Here is a 23,845-nt window from a genome sequence, read left to right as displayed (position 1 = left end):
GAACAGCACAGCAGGTCAGGCAGCATCTAGGGAACAGAAGATTCGACGTTTCGGGCACATGTCCCTCCTCCCTACCTTTTATCTTCTCCTGCTGAACATTCTCTGCTCATTCCTGAGGAAGGGCATGTGCCCGAAACGTCGAATCTTCTGTTCCCTAGATGCTGCCTGACCTGCTGTGCTGTTCCAGCAATAAAGTTTCAGCTTTGATCTCCAGCGTCTGCAGACCTCACTTTCTCCTCGAACATAGCTACAGAGTTAATGGATGCACTGTTAATAACCTTCCAAGAATCTTCATATTCTGGAATTGTCCTGGGGGGTCACTGGGCGGCACGGTGGCACAGTGGTTAGCACTGCTGCCTCACAGCGCCAGAGACTGGGGTTCAATTCCCGCCTCAGGCGACTGACTGTGTGGAGTTTGCACGTTCTCCCCGTGTCTGCGTGGGTTTCCTCCGGGTGCTCTGGTTTCCTCCCACAGTCCAAAGATGTGCAGGTCAGGTGAATTGGCCATACTAAATTGCCCGTAGTGTTAGGTAAGGGGTAAATGTAGGGGTATGGGTGGGTTGCGCTTCGGCGGGTCGGTGTGGACTTGTTGGGCCGAAGGGCCTGTTTCCACACTGTAATGTAATCTTAAAAAAAAACTATCAATGTAACAAAGAGACTAGAGTAGATTAGGATATCTGGTCGGCATGGACGGGTTGGACCAAAGGGTCTGTTTTCGTGCTGTACATCTCTAAAAGGAAAAGAAATGAAAAAACAATGACTGTCAGGCCAGTTAGCTTACTATCTGTTGTTGGGAAAATGTTGTCATCTATTATCATGGATGCAGTAGCAAAGCATTTAGAAATACATATGATCAAGCAGAGTCAACAAGAAATCACCCCTCACAAATTGATTAAAATTCTTTGAGGTTTGAGTTGTACCATAAGAACAAAAGTAGAAACAAATAGATGTTGCTAGATAAGCTCAGCAGGTCTCGGAGCATCTTATAGAATGATAGAGATGTACAGCATGGAAACCGACCCTTCAGTCCAACTCGTCCATGCCGACTGGGTATCCTAACCTAATCTAGTCCCATTTGACAGCACTTGGCTCATATCCCTCTAAACCCTTCCTATTCATATAGGACCTACCATTAAGTGTATATGACCTGCTCTGGTCTTAATGTCTACTTGGCCATTTAACAAGATCATGGCTGATCTTACCTCAGCTTCAACTCCACCTTCCTATGCATTCTCCATACCCCTTCAGCACAATAATTAAAAATCTATCTCCTCCTCAAATTTACTCAACATCTCAGCAGCCATTGCACACTGGGATTCATTGACCATTTTGAGAGAAGTTCTCCTCATCTTTGTTTTAAACATTTTACACTTTATCCTAACCAAAAACAGAAATTGCTGGATATGTTCCACTGGTCTGGCAGCATCTGTGGAGCAAATTCAGAGTTACCTTCTCAGGTTGAGTAACCCTTCTTTAATGTTTCAGATCGAGCCATACAATCTGAAACGTTGACTCTGATTTTGCTCCACAGCAGGGCAACCATGGAGAGAATGGGGCCCATCAGCAAGGCAGCCTATGTATGGAGCCACAGAAAATGGGGAAGATACTAAATGAGTATTTTGCATCAGTATTTACTGTGGAGAAGAACATGGAAGATATAGAATGTGGGGAAACAGATGGTGACATCTTGAAAAATGTTCATATGACAGAGGAGAAAGTGCTGGATGTCTTGAAGCACATAAAATTGGATAAATCCCCAGGACCTGATCAGGTGTACCCTAGAACTCTATGGGAAGCTAGGGAAGTTATTGCTGGAATCCTTGCTGAGCTATTTGTATCATCAATAGGCGCAGGTGATGTGTCAGAAGACTGGAAGTCAGCTAATGTGGTGCTACTACTAAAGAAAGGTGGTAAGGAAAAGTCCGGGAACTGTAGACAGGTGAACTTGACATTGGTGGTGGGCAAGTTGTTGGAGGGAATCCTGAGGGACAGGATTTACATTTATTTGGAAATGCAAAGATTGATTAGGGATAGTCAACATGGCTTAGTGTGTCAGAAATCATGTCTCACAAACTTGGAGCTTTTTGAAGATGTAACGAAGAGGATTGATGAGGGCAGAGTGGTGGACATGATTTATATGGACTTCAGTAAGGCGTTCAACAGGGATCCTCATGAGAGACTGGTTGGTGAGGTTAGATCTCATGGAATACAGAGAGAACTAGCCATTTGGATACAGAGCTGGCTCGAATGTAGAGGTCAGAGGGTGGTGGAGGAGGGTTGCTTTTTAGATTGGAGGCTTGTGACCAGTAGTGTGCCACAAGGATTGGTGGTAAGTTCACTACTTTTCTTTATTTATACAAATGATTTGGATGCGAACATAGGAGCTATAGTTAGTAAATTTGCAGATGACAGCAAAATTGGAGGTGTAGTGGACAGTGAAGGTTACCTCCGAGTACAATGGGATCTTGATCAGATGGGTAATGAGCTGGGGAATTACAGATTAAGATTAATTTAGATAAATGTGATGTGCTGCATTTGGAAAAGTAAATCAGAGCAGATCATATACACTTAATGGTAGGTCCTACATGAATAGGAAGGTTTAGAGGGATATGAGCCAAGTGCTGTCAAATGGGACTAGATTAGGTTAGGATACCCGGTCGGCATGGACGAGTTGGACCGAAGGGTCGGTTTCCATGCTGTACATCTCTATCATTCTATAAGATGTTCCGAGACCTGCTGAGCTTATCTAGCAACATCTATTTGTTTCTGATTTACAGCATCCACAGTTCTTTCATTTTTTACCTTTTATCTTAATCTCATTCTAGATTGGCCCACTAGAGGAAACATCCTGTCTGCCTGACTTTGTCAATCCCCTTAAACATCTCATTTATCTCAATTAGACCTTTTATTCGTCTAAACTTCAAACAGTATAGATCAAAACTGCACAAATCTAAAGGGGTTCCCCTCATCTCTGAATCAATCTAACAGGTTGCTTTAAAAAGTTCAGAAGGTAAGTTCGTAGCAAACTTACAAAATAAAATTAAACATGTATGACGAACTTGTTGGCATTTGCGCACACACACTGTTAAACATGAGAAGCGCTGACAAAAACTCTCCGATGGACAGCTCACCTGCAATAAATCTGCGTCCCGTCTTCTAAGTAACCATCATAATGAGCATTAAGAGCATCTCCACGTTTGCTCTTCACAGGGCAATTTTCTGGCCGGTATATAACCTCTATCTTTACTTCTTCAGCTACTTTCGCGGAAATATGATGGAAGACAATAGTGCAAACCAGCGTGTAAAAGAGCGAAGTGCCATAACGGTACATATCGGACAGACACAAGTGGTGGAGTAACGGCCACAGTCGAATCCGACACCAAAAGCTCGAGCTCTGCTGCCACGTCTCCGTCTTCCCTGTAACCGGGACAACCACCTGCGGGCTGCCCACCACTCCATCATTGGCCAGCTCAACTGTCAATTAGCCTCTTCGCCCGTTCCCATTCGTGATGCAATACCGTCCCACCCACTTCCGCGAGCCGCCTGTGGTTCTGCGGCTGCGCATTTTCCGATTGGTGCGATTTCCGAGGACCGACACTCCCACCCTACTTTCCCGTGTTGTGGGGACGGACGCTTTCGATGCAGAGGTGGGAGGTCGGAGGTTAGAGGTTGGAGGTTAAAGGAGATCTGCTTGCTCGTCGAGATGGTGCCGAGCGAGGGGTTTATGTCTGAAGCCAGGGCTCTGGGCGAATCGAGGCCCGCGCAGTAATGAAAGCGAGAGCGCGGGCCGGGCTGGGCCACTCGGGGTTTTGTGCGGGCGCGGCCTGAATGTGTGGACGTTCTGGGCGACCTGGGTGCAGAAGTGACAGCGAATCGGAAGATGTGAAAATGGAAGGGACCCTGTACAAGTGGACCAATTACCTGACGGGTGAGCGGAGCCAGGCCCAGGGGCTTGCCGCTATCTCAGTGGAAAGAAGTTAGTTCACTGGTACAGAGCCTGGCTGAAAACAGTCGTGATCTTACCAGAGGCAGTCCTGTTGGTGAATCTTGGGAAGGAGTCGGCTCAGAGACGACGGGCCGAACGGTTACCTTCTGCACCGTAACCGTTCGGTAGAAGTAGCTGTTCAGGGTTATCGAGGTCTCCTGCGACAATTCTGCGCGCATCGCCAAGTTTCCCCCGAACCGCCGCTACTGCACGTTTCTTCTGGGATCGTTCGGATTCCGGTTGTCAGAGAAATGTGTAGTTCAGAGTTCCATTGGGAACTGCGTGGACACATAGTAGAATCACAGTCGTGGCATAGAGTATAGGAGCAAGGAGGCAATGTTGGAGTTGTACGGAGTGTTGGCTATGTCACAGATGGAGTACGGTGTACAGTTGTGGTCACCTCACTACGGGAAGGATGTGATCGCAGTGAAGTGGGTACAGAGGAGGTTCACAAAGATGTTGCCTGGGATGGAAAAATTGGGCTATAAGGAGAGACTTGAATTGAATTCTTTAGAGCAGAAAAGGCTGAGGGGGTTAATGATTGAGTGCATTAGGTTGAATAATATGGATAAGGTGAGTAGGGAGCAGCTGTTACCATTGGTTGAGGGATCAGCCATGAAGGGCCATACTTCTAGGGTAAGGAGAAGGAGGTTCAGACAGAATTTGAGGAAAAAAAGAATTTCACTCTGAGGATGATGGGAATCTCGAATGCACTGCTCCGAGAGGCCTCCTTTTCAAATGTACAAAATGAAGTGAGGTATACAGATCACATTTCTATTTTAGGGTTCCAGTGCTAGCATCAAATACTCCTAGGTTAAGAGGGTAACACATCTTGTTCTGAAGTAATTTTGTTTTTATTTTGCAAAGCAATATTTACCCTAATTTAAATGTGTGAGAGTAGCATTTTCATTTTGGAGTTTAATTGTGGAGGTTTGGTCAACCCACATAGTTTGCATAGGTGTTTACATCTGGTAGAAAAATAGATATAATTAATCTTTCTCTAGATTTGAGCCTGGTCCCAGAGCAGCACCTAGTCCTTTATTAATACATGCTCCACTTCTCTGGGATATACACCACATATGCATCAATGATATTTAATGTTTAAAATTTTCTTTTATTTGTGTTATACAGATTGCGATCAAAGTCTCAACTATTGCATACCAGCTAAAAATATTTGAATAGGGTTAGTTCTAAAAGCATTAAAAGTTAATTAATTCCTGTCTTGTGAACTTTGGTGCTTCAAAAAATTTGCCCTAATCAAGATTTTAAACACTGTCCTAGGTTGGCAACCTCGTTGGTTTGTCCTGGATAATGGCATACTTTCCTACTATGATTCTCAGGATGATGTTAACAAAGGAAGCAAAGGAAGTATCAAAATGGCTGTATGTGAAATTAAAGGTAGAGGAAAAAGCTATTTCCAAGTCAAAAAATCATAAATGAAAGATTTTTCATGTTCTTTTTCATAAATTACTGCTTCAGTTCTGCTTTTGAGAATTAAGAGTGCGATATTCTAAACATTGGTTTCAAATATACTTGCTGAAGATTGGCTCTTGGAAACAGATCAGTTATCAGATACTTTGCATGGAGTTTGCTTTGTTATTGAAATTACATTACTAGCATTTTTGATTTAGATATTTATAGAAAATGTGTATGTATTTTGTTCTTGATACATCACTGGAGCATTTCACATGTTTCTTTTTAAATCAGTACATTCAACAGATAGCACACGCATGGAATTAATTATTCCTGGAGAGCAGCATTTCTATGTGAAATCAGTCAATGCTGCTGAAAGGCAGAGATGGTTGGTGGCATTAGGAAGTTCAAAAGCATGTCTCACAGATACCAGGACTAAAAAGGAAAAAGGTAACATTAACTGTAGACAGGATTTGTAAATGACACAGAAAGCTTTCTGCTGTTCATGATTTGTATAGCATTTTATCATGAAATCAGTTTAATTTTTCTGTTTCGTTTGCATTATTTCTTGTGTCCATTATATTGTGTTTTTTTTCAAAAGAAAAGCATAGCTAGATCTTAAAACCATTTGGAAATGTTTATGTAAAATTGTTTCCTTAAGTCAAAAAGTTGTTGAGTTGAAATTGTGTTATTAAAATGGTAATGAACATAATGACCATAACCTTGTAAATACATGTTGAAAAAATTAATTGCCCTCCAAGTTGAACAAATGTAACTTTTTGCAAATTATGTTATTGGGGAGAAAAAAAACTAAATGGAGCTATTGACCTTGGCACTGCACTAATATTCCTTGTCAATCTATTCTATTTGCTCTTGCTGAACAAATTGACAAGTTAATCTTTTGGCTTATCTGTAAATTGTGTACTTCTGAATTATCTAGAAATCAGTGAAACCAATGAGTCTCTCAAAACGAAGATGTCAGAACTTCGGTTGTACTGTGACTTGTTGATGCAGCAAGTTCATACAATACAAGAGTCTGTCAAACAAGACCAGCCAAGTTTGTCCCCTCCTGAGGTATGATATGCCTGAGGTATACTGATATTAATTTTGCTTGTGTAGGTGTATAATCCGATTTCATGCCAGCCAAAATGTACATCTATGCTAAACCCATTTCCCTGAAATTTTGGTCCATATCCTTCTCAATCTTTCCTATCCATGTATTTGTCCAAATACCTTTTAAATGTTGTTAACATACCTGCTTCAAACAATTTCTGCTGACAGCCCGTTCCGTATATGTACCATCCTATGTTTAAAAAAAAGTTGCCTCTCTGGTTCCCTTTTATTCTGTTCTCTCTAACATTAAACTAATGCCTCCTAGTCCTTGGTTCCCCAGCCCTGAGAAAAAGACTGAATGCATTCACCCTGTCCATGCCTCTCATGATCTATACACTTCGAAAAGATCATCCCTCAGTCTCCTACACTCGAAAGAAAAAAAGTCCTAGTTTATCCAACCTCTCCCTATATATAATTCAGTCCATTAAGTCTTGGCAACAGCCTTGTAAATTTCTTCTGCACTGTTTCCAGTTTAATAACATCCTTCCTGTAGTAAGGTGACCAAAGCCGAACACAATACTCCAAGTGCAGCCTCAGCAATATCCTATACAACTGCAAAATAACTTCCCAACTTCGATCCTCAATGCCCTAACTGATGAAGGTCAGTGTGCCAAAAGCCTTCACCGCCCCATCTACCTGTGACTCCACTTTCAGAGAACCATGTACCTGAACTCCAAGATCCCTCTGTTCCTCTACACTCCTTAAGGCCCTACTGTTCACCATGAAACTCCTACCTTGATTTGACTTTTCTAAATGCAAGACCTCGCACATCAATATTAAACTCCATTTGTCATTTCTCGACCCACCTCCGCAGCTGATCAAGGCCCTGCTGCAATTTTTGAAAACCTCACTCACTGTCCACGATACCGCCTATTTTACCGTCTGCAAAATTACCAATTCCTGATGAACGGCTTATGCCTGAAACGTCAATTCTGCTCCTCAGATGTTGCCTGACCTGCTGTGCTTTTCCAGCACCACACTCTATGAAACTCACGAATCATGCCTTGTACATTCTCATCCAAATCATTGATATAGGTAACAAACAGTAATGGGCCCAGCACTGACCCCTGAGGCACACCGCTAGCCACAGGGCTTCAGTCCTCATCTTTTATCCAAAAACTTGCTTTTTTTAAAAATATATATGTGTTCATTGTAGGCATTACTGGCTGGCCAGCATTTATTGCTTGTCCCTAGTTATCCTTGAAAAGGTAGTGGTGAGTTGCCTTCTTGACCACTGCAGTCCACCTACTGTGGGTTGCCCCACAATGCCATTGGGAAGGGAATTCCAGGATTTTGACCCAGCAACAATAAAGGAACGATGATATATTTCCATCAGAATGGTGAGTGACTTGAAGGGAAGCTTAAAGGTGGTGGTGTTCCCATATATCAATTGCCCTTCTCCTCCTAGATGGAACTGATCATGGGTTTGAAAGGTGCTGTTTGAGGATCCTCGGTGAAGTTCTGCAGTGCATTGTGTCGATAGTACACACTGCTGCTACTGAGAGTTGGTGGTAGAGGGAGTGGACATTAATGGATGTCATGCCAATTGTCTGAATGGTGCTAAGCCTCTTGAGTGTTGTTGGAGCTCAACCCATCTAGGCAACTGGGGAATATTCCATCACACTCCTGACTTGTGCTTTGCAGATGGCAAACAGGCTTTGGGAGTTAAGAGGTGAAAAACTCACTGCAGTATTCCTAGCCTCTCTATTAAACCCCAGGATGTTGATATTGGAGGATTCATGTTTATGCATCCTCTACCCATATCCCTACATCCAGCTATCAAATATAAAGTTGATAGTATGTGCCTTAACTGTTCCCTCTGGAAGTGTACTCTACTGCCACACAACTTCTCTCATCATCATACAAAACAATAAATAGCACTCTTTTTATGTTGCTATCAGATAAAAATGTTTGGCTAAATTTCTAATACAGCTTTGGGAAATAATGAGCAATTGCCCAACTTAGACCTCCAGAATGAAGAAAAGCTGTGTTTGTTTAAAGTAGTATAAAGAGGGTAAAGGGTTACCCCGTATTTTGGAACTTTTTTAAAGTTTGTGTGGAGTCAATGAATTGTGTAAAACAATGGTGCTTTTAGGTTCTTATGCAGTTTAGGATTGAGATAGCGGGTCAGTTAGCTCAGTTGTTTGGATAGCTGATTTGCGATAATACAATATCAATTCCCACACTGGCTGAGCTTACCATGAAGAACTTTCCTTCTCTATCTTTCCCCCTGTCTTTAGGCACTGCGATCCTCAAGTTAAACCACCAGTCATTCCTTTCTAATGCAAGGGCACCTCTCATACAATAGGACTGTGGTGACTTCTGGGATTTGGACGGCTCTGGATAAACAATGATCATTGATAAAGCATGTTGTGAAATATGTATATTTAAGTAACATTTTGTTTTTGTTTCACAGACCATGAATGAAGCTTCATCCTTGCTCAGTGCTACTTGCAATACCTTCATTTCAACTCTTGATGAGTGTATGAAGATAGCTAATGCCAAGTTTAAGCCAGAAATGTTCCAGTTTTCTCTCGCTGATCCACTTGTCTCTCCTGTATCACCATCACTTGTTCAGATGGTTCGGGTATGAGTCTATAAAAACTAAAAAGAAAATACATATAGTAATATATTTACATTTTGTCTACCTTTTTTGGTAAAATGTTGTATTTTCGTGACTGGCTCTTAATGTAAATTGAGATATAATATGAACTAATTTAGATGATACTCACATTGTAACTTTCTTTTTGATGTTACAGATAAAACGATCCATTAGTCATCCTGGTACTATTCTTTATGATAGGTAAGGGAAAAGAATTTGGTTATTTGGTTGATGCAAATTATATTTGGCCACAGATAATTGTGATAATTGATAAAAATGAGACCTTTGCAATGATATTTTTTAGCCCAGTATTCCTACCAGTATTATCACTTGTTCAATATGAGCATGTTGTAGAATTTGCTGATAATTGGAATTTGCAGTAATGCTGCTTTCTTAATTCCACTACATTAGGAATGTCCAACCTATGGCTCGTAGGCCACATATGGCCTGCTGGAGATTTCATGTGGCCTCATGTCTGCTTTAATTTACAGGTCATTCATAGTTTTTACAAGTAGTTGCGTCAGCAATTACACACCCGTTCTGTCCCATATAGGCTCACCTGCAGAACTTCAGCAGCTTATCAGCAGCAAACATGGGAGAGGACAAGTCTGTGATTGGAGTAGCCTCCAGCAACCTGAGTCCTGTAGCCATGGTACTGAGTCTTTGGGCCAGCTCAAAGTAGGAGGCTTTCTACTGTGATTTCAGATCTGCAGAATTTCACATGCAGAAAAGAGTGGCAACTAGCATTAGGGATGGAGCCTCTCACCTGGAGCATTCCCATTCCTAGCCACCACCTTGAAGCAAATTGTAGTGGATGGAGTTCTACCAACCCACCTTGCTCTTGTAGAAGGGGAAGTTCTTGGCAATATGGTAGATTGTGCTGAGAGTCAGTTGCTTGCTGTTTGGATAGCGATGACAATCGGGGCTAAGTAAGAGTGCAGGCACCAGAGCAGCTGTAGCAGTTCCACTTGGCTGGTCAGGACCGAAAGTCGAAATGGTAGCAGACAAGGCATGTTGGCTGCTATAAGAAGGTGGCAGAAAAAGCCTCTCGATATTCACGTAAAATGTCGTGGAGCTGTCGATATAGAGCTACTGGAACGGGTTGGTGGCTCCCCATTGGGTAGCAGCCTGGTAGTACCATTTAAAGGTTCTTGCATTAGGTTGCCATCTCAGAGACGTGGTGCTGCCTTAAGATAACTGGATGCACTTTCACCAGCTTTCTGAAGCAGATTTGCTCTTGCGTTGTTCATTTTCCTGAGCTTCTTTTTGGATAAGTAAATATTTGGAGCACAAAGTCTCATGGATTATTTTCTGGAAGTAAGAGGGGACAGAATAAAACCGACAGTGAGAGAAAGGGTTTAATTGTTTAGAAACAGGAGAACAAGAAGGAAAGGGGAAAGGGATAAGACTGTGGGAGAGAGGAAAAATTAAGTTGTAACAGGAGGAAATGTAGGATAAAAATCTGCTTCCTTCCGATTCCCATTTCATGTGAAATCTGGCAAGGCCAACTTTTAGGCTGTGACCAATGTGGGCGGCACGGTGGCACAGTGGTTAGCACTGCTGCCTCACAGCGCCAGAGACCCGGGTTCAATTCCCGCCTCAGGCGACTGTGTGGAGTTTGCACATTCTCCCCGTGTCTGTGTGAGTTTCCTCTGGGTGCTCCAGTTTCCTCCCACAGTCCAAAAATGTGCAGGTCAGGTGAATTGGCCATGCTAAATTGCCCGTAGGTGCAGGGGTAAATGTAGGGGAATGGGTCTGGGTGGGTTGCGCTTCGGCGGGTCGGTGTGTTCTTGTTGGGCCGAAGGGCCTGTTTCCACACTGTAAGTAATCCAAGTAATCTAATGTCAGTGTAAGTTAAACTTAATTCCTTTTGCTTGCCTCCTTTTTCTAATGATCATGAATTGTGGCTGATTCCTGTGTCTAGTTCTGCTTGTTACCCAAAAAGGCAATATTTGATATTATTAATAAGCTTTTTAATAGTCATTTCTATTAATGATCAATAATTATTTTATTTCTTTAGAATTTTTCTTTCACATTTTTTTGTTGAAATTCAATTTTGTCTTCAATAGGAAACTGAACACAATTTACCAAAAAGAAGCAGTTATTGTGACACCACATGAGGAAGTACCCAAGACAATATCGGGATATTCAGGTGTTGAATCATATAGCGATAGCACTCTGGAATACACACAAAGTAAGCATGTAATTCTTGCAATAAGCTATTAATGCTATTCCTAGAATAAAATTTAGAATTTTCACTTGCCAACTTAACTCTGGAAACATTTATATTTCTAATCATTTAAACTGTAAATCTTGAAAAGCATGGTTATTTTGTTCACTGCTTTCAATGTGGAACAGCTCTATGGCAATTATGTGAAGCAGAGCATAATGGAATAAGAGCACTTAACTTTTTTCTTGAAACTAAAGTAGGTTCCACTAAGTGCAATTCATCTGTCAAAATTAGGGATGAATAATTGTTGCCATTTGGTTGATTTCAAACTTTTTCATCTCTGAATTCTGTCCTCTGCTTGACGTAGGGGTAGCAGTCACTCACCTATTCTCTGTAGAATCTGTTGACAATCTCATTGACTGTCTGTCTGTGATTAGGAGTGATGAGGGAAAGGACAGTGGGTACTATGGCTTTGGGACGGGGAAACAACCACATGAGTGGGGTAGAGGAGAACCTGAGGATGGTTGCCACCACTTAAGAGTGCCAGAGGAGGACCCTTCTGAAACACCAGAAGAGAGTTGGGGGATTGCGGCTGCATTAAGAGCCCATAGGCTTTTTGACCAGTCATTAGTGGTAGGAAAGTAATGGAATTGTTACTAAAGTTGAGAAAATAATAAACTCTAGAAAAAAAAGTATAATAATGGAATTTATAAGAGTGACTATCCAAAATGTTAAAATAATGAAAGATTATTGATAGGGCAGATACAAAGAGAATGTTTTCATTCAGGCAAAGGAGCATAACTAGAGGCCACACTGCAATCCAATTCAAAAGGAATATCTTTAACCAAACAGTGGAGAGAATGTGGAACGCACTACACCAGAGTGGTTGAAGTGAATAGTTTAGGTGTATTTAAGGGGAAGGTAGAGAGGTATATGAAAATGATTAGAATGGGGTTACAATGCTAGACTTAGATGGAAAGTGGGAGGAGACTCCAATAAAGCATGAATGCTATCATGGACACATTGGGCCAAATTGACCTTTTTTGTGCTGTGTATTCCATGTAATTCTAAATCATCAACAAAATCTCATATGGACAAAGCAGATGTCCTTTCACAATTTGAAGATACCATTAAATATAGACTTATTTAAGCATTCGTAACTTTACTCTCAGATGCAAAAGGGAAAAGTAGTCAAAGGAATCAGAACTGCTGAGTTTCTCTGGCAATTTCTGTTTTTGTTTGTTTCCAATCTCTAGTATTTGCTGTAACTTGTTTTAATTTAGTGTTTAATTCACTACCACATCTTGTTCAGGTATGCAGCTATGTAAAAGTCCTGCTCACCTTAGACAGGCTTCTTTCTTGGCTTACTATCTAACAATCCCTTTGTCTGCCTACCCTTTTTTCTCACTCTTTCTGTATGTTACTTTTTCTCCACCTACCTGCTCACTCCTCCCACAATCCTCCACCCCCCACAATCACCACCAGTCAGTATGAATACTCCCTCTTCCTAGCTGCTTCTACTTCTTAAAAAAAAAGGTCACTGGCCTTGAAACATTAACTGTATTTTTTCTGCATAGATGCTGCAAGACCTGCTGAGTTTCTTCAGCAATTTATACTCTTATGTACGACCCTTTTAGGATTCAATTGCCACTTTATGACACTAATTGAATGTAAAATAAAGCAATGAACTAACAGTACAGAAGCCCTTAGCCAGATTGTTGTTCAGAGCGTTCTGTGGGTTTAAATTGCACCAGTGATCGAAACTCTGAGTTACCAGTTATAAAGGTTGAACTCCGTTAAAATATTGGGTCAATTGAAACAAAAATGGAGATTAGTGAAGAAACTCAACAGCTCTGACAGCATCTGTGGAGAGAAAGCAGAGCTAATGTTTTGAGTCTAGTGACCCTCTTTCAGAAGAGAGCTTGGAAAAGTTGGTATTTGTGCTGAAGACCTAGAGCAGCTGTGTGTGTGTGGAATGGGAAAGGAATGAGTGGATAGCTGGAGATGGAGTCCAGAGACAACGGGATGCATGGTCATATGCTCAGGAGTAAAAACCTAATAATTGGGAACATGTCGGTGATAATGAGTTTATATTGTACTTCCTGATTAAGGCTCCATGCACACCTTCCAGGTGAAGCAGCAATTTACCTGCACCTCTCTCAATCTAGTCCACTGTATCTGTTGCTCACAACGTGGTCTCTTCTACACTGGGGAAATGAAACGCAGATTAGGAGACCGCTTTGTGGAACAATTTCATCTTGTTGGCAGAAATACCCCTGAGATTCCAATTGCCTGCCATTTCAACACACCACTGTGTTCCCTGACTAACACTTCCGTCTCAGGCCTGCTACAGTGCTCCAACGAGAAGCTGGAAGGATAGCATCTCATTTTGCACTTGTGGAGCCTGCAGGATTCAATATAAGATTTGAATAATTTTAGATCCTGAACATATTCTTCCATTTCTTTACGCTTATGCCCAGTCTTCAACAAAAAGAGCACCTTTTCCTAGCTATTGACAGTTGTGAAGAAGAGTCACCGACTGGACTCAATATGCTAACTCTGCTGTATCTTCACAGATGCTGCCAGATGTGCTGTTTCTCTCCAGCAATCTGTTTTTGTTTCAGATTTCCAACATCCACAGTTCTTTGTTTTATTTTGCTGAGTAAGCATGTCTGTGCTTTTAAAACTGTCTCTTCTCAGCTCTGTGAAAGGCAAACTGAAACATTATGGAGATGGAGTGTTTACACTGAACCAAGATTATAAATTTTATTTTTCAACCTTTTTACAGAGACTGCTCAGCTTTCTTGCAATTCCTTACCTACTGCAAATGGTGAATTCCCTCCAGTGGTCATTCCAGAAGAAAATATTGAGAACTCAAGGAATAAATTATCTGAGACAGAGAGTCCTTTTGTTGCACTTTTAAGTTGAAAACATGTGAATTAAAATGGATTGAAAAGATGGTCACTCCGCTAATATTGCTATGCAGTTACTGCTGGCATTTATATATTCCAATAAGGTAAAGTGGTTCTAAAATTTCCCAGACTTTTTTCTGCACTTTATAATGCATAAAATCAGAAGCTTGACAAGCTTACCTAACCTTATTTCTATTATATATTTTCAGCAGATGACAACTTTTTTTTTCTACACTATATTGTGTAATCAATTGTTGGTCTGGTCCAGAATGTCTCCATACAGTGCATGGCGTAATTAAAAGTTAGTGTAACTTGGTTGGAAAAATACTTGGTTGGGCTGAACACAGCAATGCTTTTCTGACTGTTGCCGGGACAGGTTTGATGCCAGGAATTAAATCCTTGGGGCTGAACATGTCCATTCCTTGCACCTGTTTATCCAGAGGGAGTGTGTCTTCTGGAAGAATTGCTATTAAATGTGGATTTTTGTTTTGACCCTTAGTTTAATTTTGTTGTTTGTACATTTTGAATAGGATCTTTGTTACATGCATCAGTGCTGTACACTGTCTTAGGATGAGGTTTGGATTGTGCTTCATCTTTTCTAGTAGCTGCCAATTAGTACTGGTTATACCAGAACTTGAATTCTTGTAGAAACAGTTTCTGGAACATAAAGTTATAACTAATGTGTTCTGCACTATTACAAAATCTTTTGTAAAAGATACACAAGTAAATTCTTCCCAATTCAAAGTGTATGCGATTTAGCGGAGTCAATGAACATAGTGTATTTTGTATTCAATAAAAGTAGATAAATGAAAGTGGAGATCCAGAGGCAAAATTTAACTAGCAACAGTGTAGATGTAATCTTTATCTTCAACTGAGGCAAATGGTAGAACTTCTATTTGAAATTGATGTAACTATGATAGCTTATTTATGAGGTGGCAGGTAAGTGTTACTAATTGCTGGTCAAAAGGAGTTGTCATTCGTAATTACTTTCCTTGCTACTTTTCCTCCCTTGACCAGTTATTTCCTGTCTGTTTGCAAAGATTTAACTGGTTGTGCAATTAAAAGCTTTCAAAGTTCTTGCATTTCTGTCTCTGTCAAGTGGGAAGGATTTAGATATTTTTAGAGGTGCAAAATCTAGCTCTTGCCAAGATGCTGTCCAAACTAAGTGTGTTTCAATTAGAAGAAAAAATAGCTGAGGGTGCTTTGACCAAATTTCTCCAAGAATGTTTTTTTTTTAATTTTAGGATGCCAGTTCATTTACCAACCAATTAGCCAAAAAAAAGGGGGTTTAAGAAACCTCTTTGTACATTACCTTGCTTTAAATATGCTGATCAGTTTTGTTTAACAGTGTAGTTTAATCTGGACACCAGTTTCTTCTATGAAAGGGAGACTGGGAGAGAGAAATTGCTTATTTTAGCAAACAAAAGGAAGCAAATAGTGTACATAATCTTTGTTCTGCCACATATTAAACAATGATTAAGATTGATAGCACTCCAAGCTTTTTTAAACTAACAGAATCCTCTTTGCTATAGGTTTAAATTATCAAAATATTTCAAACTCTGATTTATGTTTTATCTGATGATTGACAACCAATTAGGATAATATAATCTTATGAGCAATATGTAAGAGAATTCAACTTCAAGCATGTTAGCACTATTTGAAAGTAATACGTGTATATCTTTGACTTGTAACTCATTGTGCAAAGTAAAGCACTTTAATCTTCCAAACCCTATTACAAAGTCCAAAAATTACCTAATTTTGGTTTATTAAGCAACTCCAGCTTTTAAAGGTTCAGAAAGTATTAAGTAAGTAAAAATGTTAGCATTTATAAGTACCCATAAATGATGGAGTTACTAGAACCAATTTGTCAGGTATGAATGTAAACTGTTAACCATGCCATTTTATTCTGTGTATGTTTTACATGAATATTAAATACTGTGAATATTATGAATTTGTATGGAAAATTCTATTGTTAAATGAACACAATTTTATATCAGTAGTACCTTTGCAAAGGCATCAATTTGAGTATTTATGCCTGTATATGATTTTGCAGCTTCACCACTAATTAAGTGACTGTATCCAATGGAAAAAAATTGTCTAAGATTAAGATGCCTGGTTTGTTTTAACTGGTCTGCAGGAGCAATAAGAAGAAAGTACGATTGAGCTTGATATCCTGGGGAAAAATTAATCAGTATTTCAACTATTAATTGCTATTGACCTTGCCTCTTCTCTTAACATGTATATGTAGATGTGGATGAAGATGTAATTAAACTCACTCCTGATTTCTCTCTGCCATTTCCCAACCATGATTTTTAACCCATACTTTATGGTCCAATGGTCTGTTGACATGGGCTGTTTCAGCTCACATGTAAATATCGCCACTTGGATTTGATTGGACCCAAAACATGTCTGTAAAAATATTTAACTTTCAAGAAAGAAGGGAAGTGAGTGGATGAGGAAAGATCTAACACTAAGTTTTATTAGTGAGATTTTTGAGAAAGTGGAATATTACCACATTTTTTTGAATCTTTATACTTCATTGTACAATAGTTACTTTAGAATTTTAAAGTTCAGTACATTTGATTTGGAGAATTAAAGATGAAGCAAACTCAAAAGGAAAGATGTGCATAATGCACTGTAGGGTGGGCATTTTGAAGTATTTTAATCCTAATAACTAGGTAATGCTGAGCCATTAAGATTGCAACACGATTGATTAGAAATGTTAATGTGTAGAATGTTAATTTTGCTTTCTATGAATGTAAAATAGCTTTTAGGAGAATAATTTTGCCATGTCAGTGTACCCATTTAGGATGTGCTAGTTCAGCATGGGACATAGATTTTGTTGCAGACTACTATCTGTTATTTTCTAATGACACTTCATATAAAGAAATTAAACTTTTCTGAAAATACTTTCAATCAAGCTTGAAATTTCATTTGCATTGAGAAAATAATGAGGGAAAACACATTCTCTTCCGACAGGAGAACACAGTCAAAATTGTTCTGCTTTTCATTGCTAAGTAGAGGTGACTGAATATTATGGAATTCTGATGAACTGTTGTATGTACCATATATATTAATATAGCTGTTGTGACAATCAACTATTCTAATTATGATCAACCAATAAATTAGGCCTTTACACTTTAATAGAACTTGAAGAGAGTTTATAGGAAGTATAGTGATATTAACTGCTATTCTGATAGTTTGAATAATATTTGAACTCTGAATGTTTATTTCAAACTGGGTGATGTAGGGGAGTGAAATGTTGGCATACTGATTTGCTAATCATTCATTCCTATTGATAAGATTAGTTTTCAGGTTTATGTAATCTGAATAAATGCAATTCTCATTAATAATTGTGAGCTAATTTGTGTAGCCGTATAAAACATTTTGTGAGCTTTGATAGTAACTTTTTTTAAAAAAATGTTGTTGGGTAATAGAGATTAACTATTGCAGGAAAGTAAAGACCATTTTTGTCATAGTTTTCATCTTGTACTCATCAGGACAATTTGCCAGTACACCAATGTAAAGGGGAATGACATTTATATACTTTGTGAAAAGAACATGCTGATTGGTTGGCAAGTGAGCTCTTGTCGAGGCATTGCCATGGAGAATGTACCAATTAAATGGATATTGACTGTGCCCACACCTCCCCCCTCACCTCCCTCCAAGACCCCAAAGGAAACTTCCATATCCGCCACAAATTCACCTGCACCTCCACACACATCATCTATTGCATCCTCTGCACCCGATGTGGCCTCCTCTATATTGGGGAGACAGGCCGCCTACTTGCGGAGCGTTAACTCAATACCGCCTTCCTAACCTGCAATCTTCTTCCTGACCTCTCCGCCCCCACCCCAGTCTGACCTATCACCCTCACCTTGACCTCTTTCCACCTATCGCATTTCCAACGCCCCTTCCCCAAGTCCCTCCTCCCTACCTTTTATCTTAGCCTGCTGAACACACTTTCCTCATTCCTGAAGAAGCGCCTATGCCCGAAACGTCGATTCTCCTGTTCCCTGGATGCTGCCTGACCTCCTGCGCTGTTCCAGCAACTCATTTTCAGCATTGACTGTCATGTGTCAATCTTTGTTTAAATTTAACTGATCAAGGCATTGTACAGAAGAATGAACCAAAGAATGGCTGTCACCCACTCTGTTTAGCTGAAGCAGGCATATTTTGTGTAAATGTTCTTTCTATTTGCAAGTAACTGGAACATATATATTAATACAAATAACTTTCAGTACAGTAAAATATACTACACTCTGAGCCTGACTGACCATCTTAACTTGCTTATCAGTATAATGTTTAGCACAATCTGGATTATTTCGCAATTGTTATTTGCAGAATCTCATCTAATTTTGGGCAATGTGATTAAGAGTTTTACATGCATGGGCTTGTTGGACGCAGTTAGTAATGTCAGTCATCATCTAACTAGTGCATTTTCTATAAGTGACGCCTGTTCCATTTAGTCTATCTGCCAACCAATCAGCGTGTTAGCACATGGTTTAAAAAGAATGTTGTTCCCCTTTACATTGATTTTACTATGAATTGTCTTGAGTGCAAAATGAAAATCTTCAAAACATCTTTTTGTCAGTGGCACTTTTTAAAAAACTAAATATAAATAGCCAGTTTTTCTTAAAGTAGTTCTCCAGTATAGTCAAGAGCATCTAAAAATGAGAATACTTATGTTGATATATTTTCTGCCTAAGCCATCAAAAGACATCTTTTCAAATCAAGTTAACACACATTGGTTATACATGGAATGAATTCCATTCACGACATATATTTTATCTGCAATCTTTTGTATCTACATGTGACTTATAATTATTTTTGAGCAGTTTTCACAATTTTCCATTAATTCCTGAGCAAATTCTCACCAGTGCCATATCCCACTCTGCAAAGCCAGATTTGATTTTACATATTTTGCAGCATATGATTCCAGCCTGTTTGTACTCAAGTTTTACATGAAATTATGAAACCTTGGATTGTATTTAACTACTTTGGAAAACACATCTTATGTGCATTTAAATTCCTTTAATTTCCATGCTGATATAAAAGTCGGAATACTGGGAACATAATGCGCGAGATAAGATGGTCCTGAAAGTTTGTGATTTAGGAAATCAGTATTTTCAATTATACCAATAATATTTAGAAAATAAAAGCTTAAAATGCAGAAGCTTTTTGATTTCTTTAAAATGAATTCTAAATTCGGAGAAAACAATGCCACAAATTTAAGTATTACTCTTTAATACATTCCTGTTTTGACACAAGGACATTGATCAATGTTACAACATAATAAACCATTCACTCTTTGTTATAAGATATCAAAATATCGTACAACAGATTGCAAAATGGCTTAAAATTGCCTTTCAAATTGATAAATTATCATATTGGATGGATATCTTTAAATGTTACAACTCAATTCAATGACCATCGCATATCTGTGCCAACTAGCTAATGATTTTAACTTTACAAGTGCTAGAATGCTCCCAAGTGTAGTTGTTAAAGATAAAGCATCTACTGTAGGAATGTAGTTTTTTTTTTAAAAAGTCTAGATGTATGTTGTATTGTTAAATTGTAATTTAGATTTGTAGCTCCAGTTTCTTTCTAAACAAAATCCCCCAAGTTCTGTTTGTTCAACCAAGTGGACCAAAATATACATTAAGGTGTATTTACTTTTTAAATAACTAATGAAAATATGATTGGTTATGTGTATAGACACTGAGGAAATACTTTAACTGAAGTATCTTTGTATACTTTTAATGAAATTTTAATTATTCACAAAACTGAAAACACGATCTGTATTGTAAGAATAAAAGCTTGCTCTTGCCATTTGTCTACGGTTTCTTACCTTCTTCCCTGTCTGAATACTCATTTATCAAATAAAAGGGCAGCATTCCTTCAATTCCAGATCTTACATTCTTGTGTGTAATGGGAACAAAGTTAAAAATCTCACAACACCGGGTTATAATCCATCTGATTTATTTGAAAGTACAAACTTTTGGAGTGCTGCTCCTTCGTCAGGTAGCTAGTGGGGCAGGTACAAAAGACAATTTATAAGTAAAAGTTCAAAGTGCTATACAACTGATGTGATGTACTAGACAAACCTAGATGGCTGTTAAGTCTGTAATCACTTAGAATGGGGATGTAGGTTTTGATTGATTTAATATGTAATTCCCAGAATTTCACATCTCCAAGATGACAAGATTTTATCAGTGGTAAAGAAAGATGACATCTCCGCTCAGAGAATACATTAAAGATGTGAGATTAGTGACTCCAACCCAGAGTCAGACCTTTTATTTCCAAAGGAGAAATTTATAGAAAGTCACATGGACTGACTGCTTACAGATTGTGTGCTTTTTGAACAAAATACAATGCATTTGCAGATTTGTATTTGCAGATACAAATTCACCCTATAGAGGTGGGTACGAGGGAGAGGGGAAATTACTTGTTTGATGAGCAGTACAGTTACGAGACAATGCCAAGCAGATGAGGTAATGGAACTACACCACCTCCATGCACACCAAGAACAAGAAACTGGAGAAACCTGGCATCACTGCCAGCAGTAGACAAGCCTCCTCTCGCACAGCTACAGGGAAATCCATTGTCAACTTAGCAAACCACACCCTTCAAGGGCATCTTGAAACCCATTGTACAGGGGCTCCCTAGCTTCTGTTGCGACACTACAAATTGCTTACAGAAACTCAGTACTCACAGACCAGTTGAACCAGGAACATTGTTCATCATAATGGATGTTTTGGCACTCTACACCAGCATCCACTACAACGATGGCATTGCTGCAACAGCCTCCGTATACAATAACTCAATATCAACAATGCCTATATCCAGACACCATCCTCCAAGTCATCTGCTTCATTCTCGACCACAATGTCTTCACCTTTGACAACAAATTCTCTATTGAGACACACGCAACAGCAATGGGGACCAGATTTGAAACCCAATGTGCCAATGTTTTCATGCACAGGTTCGAGCAAGACTTTGCTACACAGGATGTCTGACCAACACTGTAAACCAGACATACATGTTGACAACATTTTCTTCCTCTGAACCCATGCTGCAGAGCCACTGAAAAAATTATAGTGATATTAACAAGTTTCATCCCACCATCAGACATACCATGGATAACTTCTTAGAATTAATCTCATTCTTGGACACATATCTCCATCAAGGACAGGCACCTCAGTACCTCACTCTGCCTCAAGGCTACGGATAACCTCACGATGCTGCAATCCTAAACATTTTAAAACGGCCATCCCCTACAGATAAGCCCTGTGCATACACATGCAAGGCATGGTGTATTGGTGAGAACATGCAGACACCATGACAACGGATGATTGGAACAATTGCCAGTTTCCTCCCAGTCAGGAACACTTCAGCGGTCAAGGACATTCGGTCTCGGATCTTTGGGTGAATGTCCTCCAAGGCGGACTTCGGGTTACGCAACAAAGTAGAGTGGCTGAGCAGAGGCTGATAGCCAATTTCAGTACCCGTGAGGATGGCCTCATCTGGGATCTTGGGTTCATGTCACACTACAGGTTACTGCACTACACTGTACACTCTCACACATAAGCACTCACGCAGTCACACAAACCCTCTCTCACACACGCACTCTGTCTCTGTTTCTCTCTCACACACATATCCTCTCACAGGCATTTACTCTGTCACACTCGCGCGTGTGCACACACACACCCCTTCATTCCTTCTCCTTCACAGTCTCTCATAGGTACACACACACTTTCTCTCTCCCTCACTCGCACCCACCAGTATGCATACACACATATACGTCTATGTGGTGAATATGCATTTGCAGATACATTCTGTTTTGTTCAAAAAGCACACAATCTGTAGGCAGTTAGTCACTGCTACCTGACAAAGGAGCAGTGCTGTAAAAGCTTGTACTTTTAAATAAACCTGTTAGTCTATAACTGAGTGTTATGTGATTTTTAACTTTGTTCACCCCAGTCCATCACTGACACCACCATGTAATGGAAACAAAGTACTGATATGCCTAATTTTCTGAGTTAGGAAGTGTCAGTACGTGAATTTCAAACATAAGCTTCAACTTTGAGAATACCAGTATGAATTTAATAACTAGGGATGTGATAATTTGTTAGCTGTGTAGGTTGAACGGTATAGCGAAGACCGTTGTCAGAATCTATGTACACATCCTTTTTACTGCCTTGATATTGTGAACAAAAGAAAGAAGTTGGTGATAAATTCATCTCAAAGCTTTTTTTGTTCTAGATACCTGTTTGTGATTCTTGAATCAAGAAAATACTGGCTAATTCAGGATTAATTTAAAATAATAATATTATGCTGGTCTCTAATTGAAGGCAATCACTCAGGTATGTCCAGAATATTCTAAAACAAACATATAATGAAGAAATGAGTAAAATCCAAATACATTCTGATGCTATGATCCGGTGCTTGTCAATTTAACAAATGCTTGTGAAAACATATCCATTGGAAAGGAAAATGTTTAAATAGAAGAACTGTGCTACAAATCTAATTATGATAGTGAAGGGAGAGGAAGTGAGCAGGGCAATAAAATTGAAATTTATTTGTGTGCTGAATTTCTTTCTCTTTTTAGTAGATAAATCTCATCTGGTTGGCTGGGACTACTCTGCTGCCTCAATTCTTATCCCATATGTTTGTATCACTTGTTACCCTTCTCAGTTTCTGCATCATTATCTATGGTGCATTTCCAAGGATCCATCCTTTGCCCTTCTACTTCATCGATATGCTGCCTAATGGTGATACTGTCTGAAAACACAGAATCAGTTTTCACATCAATTCTAAAGACTTTCAGCTCCACTTCACCAACACTCTCAGCAACTGCACTGTCTCTAATTCATGAGACTGTTTATTGGATCTAAGTTTCCATTACAAACTCTGTTCTGTCGATATTAATTCAGCGGTTCTCCTTTGTAATAGTTTGAGTCTAAACCAGATTTTCAAAACTTTGGTACCACATTTGACAATAAATGAGTATCTGCACAGCCAAAATGATCGTCTCTTTGTATTTCATTAATAGTTTCTGATTTCAACTCTGCCTGAGCTCATCTGCTATTCAACCTGTTATCCAGACCTTTGTTGCCGCTACTCTATAATAAAGTGTAGTGCTGGACAACTGCCTATTGGTTCTCTAAACTTGCTCTACTGTCCATGTCCTGATTCATAATAAGGCCTGATCACATATCAGCTCTGCTGTCTGACCCACTCCTAGGTTCAGCAATGATTTGATTGTAATATGTTTATCCTTGATCTTTAGTTCCTCCATGCATGTACTATTCTCTATTGCTTTAAACGCCTTAATTCTGGTATTATTAGTTCCATGATTTTAATTACCCCACTAATGGTGGTCATACTTGCAATTGCTTAAACACGGTTCAAGAATTCTTCCCTTAAATCTTGCTGACAAACAATGTTCCTGGTTCAACTGGTTAAATGTAGTCTTTAACAAATGTCTTAAAGGTGCAACCTCTTTGACCAAGCTTTTGACCATCTGCCCTGAAACTATGTGACAGTATTTGACATCAAGCTAAATAACTCCTCTTGGGTCATTTCAGAATGTTGAAAGTGCAAATACATCCAAATTGTTGATTTAAAAGCACTGAGCTATATGCGAT

General features: G+C 39.4%; 2 protein-coding genes across 3 annotated transcripts in view; one reads left to right on the top strand and one right to left on the bottom strand.

Moving 5' to 3' along the window:
- Positions 1–3,478, bottom strand: part of fkbp7 (FKBP prolyl isomerase 7) — a 21,340-nt gene extending 17,862 nt beyond the window's left edge. The window contains exon 1 of the mRNA XM_043693519.1: positions 3,132–3,478. Coding sequence (XP_043549454.1) covers positions 3,132–3,331 — 200 coding nt within the window. The 5' untranslated portion in view covers positions 3,332–3,478. The remainder of the gene's footprint in view (positions 1–3,131) is intronic.
- Positions 3,479–3,596: 118 nt separating this feature from the next.
- On the top strand, positions 3,597–22,992 carry plekha3 (pleckstrin homology domain containing, family A (phosphoinositide binding specific) member 3). Of its 2 annotated transcripts, XR_006312120.1 has the most exons (9): positions 3,597–3,928; positions 5,267–5,383; positions 5,693–5,848; positions 6,339–6,472; positions 8,928–9,098; positions 9,271–9,314; positions 11,183–11,307; positions 14,072–14,299; positions 22,807–22,992. XR_006312120.1 is itself a non-coding variant. In XM_043693518.1 (8 exons), exons 1-8 carry the CDS (start codon positions 3,829–3,831, stop codon positions 14,209–14,211), a joined length of 987 nt encoding a protein of 328 aa, XP_043549453.1. In that variant the 5' UTR covers positions 3,597–3,828; the 3' UTR covers positions 14,212–16,142. The 2 variants fall into 2 exon arrangements, 1 of the variants encoding a protein (XP_043549453.1); XM_043693518.1 differs by lacking the exon at positions 22,807–22,992 and having other exon boundaries at positions 14,072–16,142.
- The last annotated feature ends 853 nt before the right edge of the window (positions 22,993–23,845 follow it).

This window comes from Chiloscyllium plagiosum, chromosome 7, assembly GCF_004010195.1.
Source record: "Chiloscyllium plagiosum isolate BGI_BamShark_2017 chromosome 7, ASM401019v2, whole genome shotgun sequence".
Taxonomy (NCBI): domain Eukaryota; kingdom Metazoa; phylum Chordata; class Chondrichthyes; order Orectolobiformes; family Hemiscylliidae; genus Chiloscyllium; species Chiloscyllium plagiosum.
Note: the sequence above shows the minus strand (reverse complement) of the source record. Positions and strands in the feature narration are given on the sequence as shown.